This window comes from Parambassis ranga, chromosome 4 (genome assembly GCF_900634625.1).
Source record: "Parambassis ranga chromosome 4, fParRan2.1, whole genome shotgun sequence".
Lineage (NCBI taxonomy): Eukaryota > Metazoa > Chordata > Actinopteri > Ambassidae > Parambassis > Parambassis ranga.
Genome location: NC_041025.1, coordinates 21,861,375 through 21,871,654, shown reverse-complemented (window position 1 = coordinate 21,871,654; position 10,280 = coordinate 21,861,375). Strand labels below are relative to the sequence as shown.

The 10,280-nt window shown below is 42.2% G+C and overlaps 1 protein-coding gene across 1 annotated transcript in view; it reads left to right on the top strand.

Annotated features, from left to right (window-relative positions):
- Nucleotides 1-417: 417 nt before the first annotated feature.
- The window catches only part of col24a1 (collagen type XXIV alpha 1 chain), a 65,015-nt gene continuing 55,152 nt past the window's right edge, over nucleotides 418-10,280 (top strand). The window contains exons 1-2 of the mRNA XM_028404452.1: nucleotides 418-860; nucleotides 8,696-8,766. Of these exons, the coding sequence (XP_028260253.1) occupies nucleotides 808-860; nucleotides 8,696-8,766 (124 nt within the window). The 5' untranslated portion in view covers nucleotides 418-807. The remainder of the gene's footprint in view (nucleotides 861-8,695; nucleotides 8,767-10,280) is intronic.

The window sequence follows — 10,280 nt, the reverse complement described above, 5'->3', positions numbered from 1 at the left end:
TATTTTAACCTGTTCAGATCCTTTGCGATGGAAATCAATCATATATATTCAGTGCATGAGTACTTTTTCTTTGAATACTTTAAGTACATTTAAAAGTACTTAAGACTTTTACTTAAGTAGGATTGTTGATGTAGCACTTCTACTTTTACTTAAGTGTATATTTTGCTGGGTATTTGTACTTTTACTTTTACTTGAGTACCAAGCTTCAGTACTTCCTCCACCTCTGTGTAAAAGTGGCCTCTGCCGTACAGCAGTCAACAGACAACACAAGCCAATACTCTATCCGTGATGTCACGAGTCAGTAACCGGTGAAATCCAACACCACCAGCTGGTAGGAGCTGAGATGGGGTGAATACGGGTCCCCTTTGCATCAGTGCAAGTCAAGGCACATAGCAGAAACCACCGCCTGGAGGTAAAGACGCGCAGAGCTGGATCCGCTGTTGTGTTGGACACCAAGAAGAAGCTGAATCCTCTGCAGTCAACACCGCTTCACACCGACTCGCTGCTGTCCGAGCCAACTTTTTTTTTTTTTTTTTTTCTATGCAACTGTTGCGCGTCTCCACTTTGGATAGAAATAGCCTGATCGCTGCGCGCCACAGAGCGCAGAGGATCTGAGGCTTTAGGTTTGGGGAAAAAAGAGTCTGTCCTACAAGACTGCAGTACGATGAGGAAGGTCTGAGCTGGCAGTACTGCTCCTCCGTCCGCTTCCCTTTGGCTGTTACCAAAGGCTTGGCCCATGTGCAGGTATCCCCTTGAGAGTGATTCTGTTTTCACCCAGATCTCTGCTGCCTGGACAAATGCATACAAATGCATTTAGGAGCTCAACGGACAAGGAGTGGACACGTTTCCGCGGCAGCAACGTAAGTGGACATTTGCAATTACAGTGCAATATGTCAGATTATTATTATTATCATCCATGTAACTGGTCCCTCAGCTCAGGTTTTCATTCAAAATGGCATCTTAGGAGACGCAACAAGTCTGAGCAGCTTCAGGTTTCTGCCACTGACACTGAACAGCAGACTGTATTTAGACTGGGATCATTGATATTTGCCTTCTTCTTTTTTTGGGTTGTTTCCACACAGATCCTTTTGTTTTAAGTAACACTTTATTACATGTTGACTGCTCCATGGATGTCTTGTGTTTTAACTTTGAAAGTTGTGGGTTAAAACTCTTGTTTCTTGGCTTTGAACTCACACCATGTGAACATGCGGCTTACATTTTAATCTGAACAGTATGTGGTCTACTGCTGCACCTCCTCCTCCTCCTCCTCCTTCTTCTTTCACTCACATAGCTACGATAAGCCAGAAAATAAACACTGAAGTATGGAAGAGGATGAATGAGGATGTGTTGGAAAGCGACTGTGCTTATTCAGCACGTCATAAACCAGTGTTACACTGTATTATTGTGACATAAGCAACACTCTGTCAAAGTGTTTGGGCTTTAAAAGAGAAAGAGAGAGAGAAGAAAAAAATCTCTTTAGCACCCTTAAACCAGCACATTCCTCATGGAAGTGTGCACTATTGACATCCAGGATGCAGGTTTTGTTGTCCTGCTACATTCAGCAGGGCCTGCTGTGGAACATCAGAAACTGTATTTTTAAAACCGCAAATCCATCATCAGAAACGATTCCAACCTGTCTGCAATCTGTTATTAATCCCTTCCAGAAATGATCTCAAGGAAACACTCTGTTGTTCTGTGCTCAGTGGAACAGAAAATACAGCAGAAAGCTTTAGACTTTTTTTTTTTTTTTTTTTTTTTTTTTGTCCTTGAGAGTGAAAAGGAGAGCGGACTGAGACTTGAGCGCGGCCTCCCTTGAATTCGCAGACAGAGTTTGGTGTGTATGCATCAGTGGTTAACTGGCTCCTGAGCTCCAGACAATCACCCACTGTTGCAGGCATCGCTGCTCCATTGCTGCCAATGTTTGGACAGTATAGCTGCAGCCGCTCGCATACTGTACACTTGACTGAGAGCAAGCCGTCTCCTCAGCCGCACAGGCTGGTCGTTTCCATAACAAGATGATTATACAAGCGGGGATGAGCATTTAAGCCGGGTGTGTGGACTTAAATGGGAATCACTTGCATAATATGCTGCTTATATGTGTGTATGTGTGTGTCAGAGGTTGATTTTAAAGGAAACACTGATTGATTGACTGAGCAGTGTGGTGCAGGTCAGGAGCCACTCAATAATGATTGATGTGTTGTGTGTAATGCTACTTAAGTGCTAGCTAAATGGTTTTCCTGGTATTTCAAATGTTAGTGGAAAGTTCCCTTAAGAAAGAAGATGATCCTCTTGCTTGACTGGACCACCAACAAAGGGACAGTTCTCTTGTCATGTACTCCTTATGTTTAATTAGATGCAGAACTGGTTGTGGAGCTTATCATTATAATCACTTTAGAGTCTGCTTGTCTTTATAATGCCTCAGCACTGAACTGAAAACTCTTATTTTCAGCCAGGTGTTGTTAAATTCACACAGCCTACTGTTCTGTGTGTGAGGTCAGGCATGGCATGTGGCTTCACCTTTAAGGTACCAGAGTCAGCACAGAATCGGTGACTGTAGGGCAGAATGTGCTGCCACACAAGACAACTGACACATCTCTGATCCTTTGAAAGCACATGAGCAAAGGTGAACTCTTCGCAGTGTGATCTCTGTGTTTCAGGGGACTATGGACTGTATACAGATGTACAATGATAGACCATACTGGCGGTGCTAGATATAGACCACTGACCACCTCTTAGCTAATCTAAAAAATGGGCAAAGACGTAGCTCTTGTATGAGTTTCTTCTTCTTGTGTGGGGAAATAAGGACAGGAAGGTCCTGCGGGGAGTGACTCACTTTTGGAGCTAGCCTCGAGTTTTGACGCTCGAGGAGCTTCAGATTATAGTGCTTCATTTGTCAGGTTGTCTCTTGGATTTTGTTTGTCGTTGCTGCATAGACTCTGAATGACTTCTGTCTGGATCCCTCCCTTTATCAGCTAGTTCCACTCCCTGTACAAACCCTGTCGCAGCAGTACACACCACTTTTGGACGTTGCTCTGCCTTCATCACAGCCTTTGTTTGTCTGATTGGTTGTGTCTATCCAGATGTTTCCAGAAGCAGTGCTGACGGATGCAGTAGTCCGTTTTCTGTTAAACTAGCTAAATGTACCTGGATTTCCTGGAGACACAACACAGGACGCAGCCTCTCTGCCTTCTTGCTGCAGTTACACTCACCTTCTCGACACCAGTGGTTGTGAGAGTTTTTGGCCTGTCTGTGTGAGTGAGTGTATTTAACCCTTCTAACATCTGCAGGTCCCTCTGCAACAGGAAAAGGGCAAACCAATAAAGGCCAGTGGAAGTTTACTCACAGTTCTTTGTCTGCTCGCTGTCTTGTGGACTAAGTCAATCTTTACTCTGGTCTGAACTGACCTCTTGACTCCCAAGAACCAATTGAGTGAGCTGACAAACACGAGCTAAGTCCTTTATCATTGGAGGAAGCAGACAAAACATGATACACTGCGCTTAGATAATTGTGTTTTTATGCATCAGATGTTTGGCGTCCTTTGGAAATCATTATTATTTCAAGGTTTGGCAAACGCGGAGCTTCAAAGTTAGGAAATTTGTTGACTTGCTAAATTTTCGCTGATGGCTATTTGGAGAGGAGAAGACAGGCCCACTTAGTTCTTCCATAATGAAGTCATTATGATCAGGATGCAGGTACTGAAGCTGAAGCACAGCCAACAGGAACAGATACTGGCAGTGGATCACTTACTTCTTCATGTCTTGGAATGTTTTTGTTGAGATCGAGAAGCAAAGCATGCAGAAACAGAACACCTGATTATCAAGAAAAGGAGGTTTTCATTCAGAGAAATATCCGCTGGTCTGTAGCACGTGTGTGAACAGTGTGTGTTTTAACACTAATGTTTATATGATGGACCATGTCATTTTATGTGTGTCAGGGTTATTGCCTTCCTTCTGTTTTGAATTCTGCTGGGTTTTTAACATTTTTCTGCCAAAGGGGGCGTATAACTGCAGAGGTTAGGCAAGTGCTCCAAGGTCAAGCTCTATAAACCTCAATTTTCTGAGTAATGACTCTATGTGGAGTACTTCCACAGAGAGCTGCAGCAGAAGGACCTGGGATGGGATGAAGGGTCAGTCAAGGTGACTCCCATCATCAGGTTTGTTTAGATGGTCCAACATGTCGTCACAAATCAGAGAGAGAGAGAGAGAAGCAGCTGCTGGCTCTGTGCAGTCTGATCATCAGCAGTTCTATTGCTGCCAGTTCAGTTCATTTTTTTTTTGTAATCCTTCAGAACCTTTCAGCGCTTTTGGGCAGATTACCAGCTCTGTACACTTTGGCAGGCGGCTGGCTGAATTGAGTCAAAGTCAGACATCAATAATGGACATAAGAAATGTGTTTCCCTTTTCCTTATGAGGCCCGTAAACACAACTGAAGTGAGCTTGCTCCTATTTGCCAAGCCTAATTGAGCACTTTGCCTCTCAGCCTTTTCACTTGTGTTGAATGAACCATTGTTAGAGATCCAAGTTAATTTTGAAGGAGAGAAAATGTAAGTAATGTGTGTTGCTGCTGGAGTGATTCATGGCAGAGGGGAAGGTTTAAGTTGTGATTATTTATAGTCTTGACATGACACCCACTCCCCACATAGTGGTATTTCCCTTAGTCAACAGAGCACTGTTTGGGGAGCTTTGTCTCACTCTCAGCAGTCCTTCCCATTAGCTGAGAGGAGGAGTGGGAAACATGTCATGGTGTACTGTCACTTACGCTTCAGAGTTTAATAAAGAAACTGTAAAAACCTGCTGGATTCTTGTGCTAAAGTAAAAAGTTTCAAAACTGGCTGCTGGACAATCCTGACGACTTGTGCTGCGACTGTGTGTTTGCTGGTAGTGCTTTAAATAGCCCCAAACAGGGAGCCTGTGAGACGGACAGCAGAAAAAGCTGTCTGAATCAGCGTCTGATGGCCCCACACACTTCAAGTGTTAAATTTAGTTTGGTCTACTTTTAAAAGCTGCTACCTTCTAAGCAGAAGCATCTTATAAATGTCACTTTTTGTCCTTCTTTCCACAGACGAATGATTGTTTTCATGTTTTTTTTTAAACTCTATCACTGTTTCCTGCTTTGGGGATCCGTCTATGTTCCCAGCTGTGGAATGTTGCACCACTTTGTCGCACCGCTTTCTTGAAGGGGAACAGGTGACAGCTAATTCTACTCACTCTACTTTTTTTTAAACATCGTTCCTTTTCCCTCCAGCCTTCATGGCTATATATGCTTTGGTAAAAACAAATATGGCTGCCTGTTGCTGATGCTGACACCTACCTCACACTAACATAACAATCCCTAAAGGTTTAAGGGATGACAGCACCCTGTGATTGATCATAGTCTTTTTTTTTTTTTTTTAGTGTAACACAGCTGCATATTAAAATAGCAGGGCTGCTGGCTCCTCCCGTGCTTTCGGTGCAGCCACCTCACTGTGTCAGGTCAGCGCTGAGAGTTATGACAGTAGCTGCCAGAACTACTTCAGCTTGTGTAAGCAGATGTTACTGTGTGTGTGTGTGTGTGTGTGTGTGCAGGGCTGCTGATGTGATTGATTGAATGTGCTTTGAAGATAGCACCATAGATGATCATACGCTGTAAAGCAAACTATAGAGGGCATGTACGTGACTTAATGCAACTCTTTACACATGTTTTCTTGAACAATTTCAGCTCAAAACTGTGGAAATAAAGACTAAGAACACACTGAGACACCTGTGTGGGCATTTTGAAGGACTAATCCCAATTAAATGGTTATATCTGTGCAAAACATATACAGTGTTCTACTAAATATTGGTCAAATTAAGATATAAACTAGGAGATACATGACATGACACAATGGAATGTGTATGAAATAAGTGTGAGCATGTATGGTGGGCAGTGCCATCTAGAGGTGGGGTCAAAAGAACAGGATTGCAGGCATGAGTAAAGGTCACAAGGAGCAGTGTGACTGACAGAGATGCACATATATCTCATTGCAAAGACAAGGAGTGGAATGTGAGCATGCTCAGATCAAGCTGTGTGTTTTCTTACTGCCATGCATTCTGTCTGTTTAGAGTTTTGATCATGTTCCTCTTTGTTTAGCTGGTTTAGCTTAGTCTGGTTAGCGCTCCTTTTGGAATGAAAAGCTGTGCTGCACAGCGTTTAAGCAGTCACAGCTTTGTTGAGGTTTGCTGACATCAGCTGAATTAAATGGTTAATAGTTGACTATGCCTTTGAGATCTTTGAGAAAATCTAGCATTGACTGGAAAGAATAAAACATGACACAGAAATGCTCACTGCATATATTTCTGACAGAAAGATTGAATGTCTTCATGAACACAGGGGTCGGGTTTTCTTGTGCTCCAGGTTTCACTTCTTACATGTTGCACTTCCTAATTTCAGCTTAATATTGTCTATTACTGCGGATTTTTATATTACTATATTCAGATCTATAATACATTTATTCAGATGATTGTTTTATAATTTACCATAAAAACATAAAAAGGTTTTGAACATGGAACAGTGTGCAGCTTTCTAATCCGCAGGCTGAAATCACAAAGATTATTTTCATGTGATAAACACACTTAATGTTTGTTAAAGTTAAGTGCATTAATGTTCATTGATTATTATTCACGCCTGCACGCCTCAGAGTCCTGGAGACGTACAGGTCCTCGATAGATGGCAGGCTGCATCACCTTCTCAGCAGAGCGCACAACACGCTGCAGTCAGGGACAAGCACAGACTGCAGCGTGTTGTGCGCTCTGCTGAGAAGGTGATCGGCTGCAGCCTGCCATCTATCGAGGACCTGTACGTCTCCAGGACTCTGAGGCGTGCAGGTCGGATCACAGCTGACCCTTCTCACCCTGGACACGGACTCTTTGAGCCACTCCCCTCAGTCAGGAGGTTACGGTCCATTCGGACCAGAACCTCACGCCACAAGAACAGCTTCTTCCCCTCTGCTGTTGGACTGTTAAACTGTAATTAATGCACTGCTCTGCACTGTCACTTCAGAAGGTCACTTTAGTATAGTCACTGCACAATGACGACTATTTGCACTGTTTACTCCATCTTGCACTACTTGCACACGAGTACCACCTCACCGATCCATGTGGTACCTGTTACATTATTACATTATTACACTGTTCCATTCGATCATATAAGGGTCTATGTTTACCATTACATCCTCCAAGTATTTTATGTTCTGTTCATTGTATGTCTGTTACGCCATGTCTGTCATGTAAATTTAGCCTTACTGTAGTTTATTTACTTAATTTTATCTTAGTTTTTATCTTATTGCATGTTAATTATTATATGTTCTTTGTATGCACCAATCACTAAGGCAAATTCCTAGTAATGTGAACCCCCTTCACTTACATGGCAATAAACATGATTCTGATTCTGATTCTGAACTAAAGCAGGCCACTCATGTTAATGATCCACAGAATCTTGGTTAGGAGAGGAGGTTATCAATAGCTTAAATGATAACCATAACCGAAATGTTTAAGATTATTATGTAGACAATCAATAAAACAACTTTCAGCAAGTTTTTGAGGTAACTCAGAATCTTACTTCTGCTGGCTGTAATGCCCTTTTAGAGAAGAAGAAGAAGCAGAAGAAGAAGAAGGAGGAGGAGGAGGAGGAGATTAGAGAAGAAGAAGAAGAAGAAGAAGACGTAATAATTAGTCAACGCAACAGTTTAAACTAGCCGCCATTAGCTGCGGTTAAATGTTACATAGATAACATATGGAGGTAGTCTTTAAACAAACAATGTCACTGTTTATATACTGTTAATTCTTTTAAAAGTGGTGATTGTGTTAGCGGAAGAAGGGGACGTTCCTTCCCTGACGGTCGTCCCTCTGAGGAAAAACTTGGTTTAAATGACCATAAGTCTTGTTTTTAACATAATAAAATACACATCACCACTGGCGGTGTTGAGGACTATACCTAAAAGACTCGGTATGATAGTTAAGACTAGCAATATTAGTACACTATGACTAATAAGTTATTATTCTAAAAGTTCATTAATCTCGAAATAAGACTCTCGTCGAGGTGTGCTGTAAAACTAAAAATGTGTTCGTTATTGTCTTTGTTTCGCACACTTTAAAAAAATTAACTTTAATACGAAACATATAGTAAAGCTAGCAAGTCTAGCTAACGTAGCTAGATAGCCTAACGTATGTAAACAGCAAATAATATGCCGTAATATGAACGACCTTTATGGCGGATTCATTTGTCTGTTTTACGTAATTTACGTAACTCGTGTTGTACTACGTCCTACTTCCTGGCTGTCCCCATGCTATGGGAAGAAGCCTCTGACCATAACCTATTATAGGAAACAGCTGTAGTGACTAATTCCTACTAATACATCAGAAATAGCTGCTGCTTCTTGTAGCTGATGCACAGATCTTGCTACTTGTTATGTTGAACATGTGCTCTATATTCTCTAATGAGATCCCAGCCCTGTCTAGCTGTCAGGCACCTACTCCCTGCCTGTCTGCTTGTGTTTCCTGGAGTTATTGTTTCTGTCTCGGACCACAAAACACATTTACTTTATGTGAGTTTTTGTGAGTTATGTGGGTTTGCAGTGTTTTTTTTTCAGAGCATGAAATGGCTTGTCTCTGTAGTATAGTATAGTTACATCCTTGTGAACAACTGGATTATGTAATGACTCTTCTTTATGTCCCTTTAGGTGGAACCTGCTCCTGCTCCTGTCAGTATGCTCAGCAGTACTCTCTGGAGAAGCAGACTACCTATCTCAAGGTAAACAGCAGAGCCCTCTCACAACACATCAACACTGTTACTGAGGATGTTCTTATGTTAATGCAGGTGCAATTTATTGTGTGTTTTTTTGGCATTTATACACAACACTATAGCGTAGCAGCATTCTGAATGGCATTAAATGCCAAACCTTTTTTGGTCCTCTCCACAGGGATAATCTGTGACATTTAGTAGTACAAAGCAAAACATGACAACTGCACCGCTGCAGACAAAAGCTTCTGATTTTCACCTTCTCTGTTAACATGTCAGCTCTTGCTTTCTTGGCCACAGCATACATTTGGCAGCGGCCTTAAAAGCCTCTCAACCTTTGTTCTCTCTCCATTTACCCATTTTCACCCTCATTGCTCTTTGCTCTTCTTTGGTCCATCAGGGATCTCTTTAAAGATGTGACACACAAACAAAAGTGGAAACACACACTAAGAAGAAGCACTCTGAGAAAGCACAACAATCAGGCAGACAAATAGGAGCAGGAAGTAGATCGGGTGTTAAGGTTGAGAAGAGCAAAAGCTAGGAGATGACCTTAGATGTAGTTTTTTTCAGGGTCTGTAAAGTGCAACTCATTAACTATCAAGTGAACAATTTAAATATAATCTCACATATTTCTCTGTGTGGGGATTCCTTAAAAGGAATGTTGTTGAATTGAAGTATTTATTTGGCACTCGGAATTTGTTGATAGGACACCACAAAGCATGTGCCAAAAATGCTGTTCATATCTCTATCTCTGTGGATTGTCTACTGTCACTTGACGTAAATTGCCTCAACGTCCCCTCCTTCCCTTAGTCCATCTTGCATTGTCATCTCCCTTTACTATATCAGTAGTTGATGAGCCCACTCTGTGCAGAATCAATCCATCATAATGAGGGGAGGAGGAATGCACCACGAGAGCTGGAGCAGCTTGTCTTAACATATGAGACAGGTTAATTGGAATCTGGACTGATGTTACCTCAGGCAAAGAATGTTAAGGGCATCTCAGTGTGTGCTTAGATCAGCTGCAGATAGATAGGTCGCCCTATCTGGGCAGCACGTTTTGTGAAGCCACTGCTAATACATTCATTTTGACCTCTGTAGTGCTAAATTAACTAACTCTGCTTGAATGAATGATGAACCCTAATTTGCCTCCCCAAATACAGTGGAGGAGTTGTTTCAGAGAAAAGTAGCGGTCACGCTGGACTAGCCATGAGAGTGCTTCAACCTGCCTCCTTCCATGAAAATACTAAACATGCAAATGCTTGCATATAAACACACAGGCCTGCCCGCAGGCTAAAACACTGCTGCTGCCTTTGTCTGCCAGAGACCTCACACACCCCTTAATCCACGCCCCCCTTTCTTTTTCACCTATTTACACAAATACAGGATTTCTGATTTCAACACTAAGTACTGCCTAGTTATCTGTCAATTTTACCTTTATCCATCTATCCATCCATCCATTTTCTGCTGCTTATGTGGGGTTGAGTCACGGGGGGGCAGCAGCATAAGCGGGGAAACCCAGAAACCCA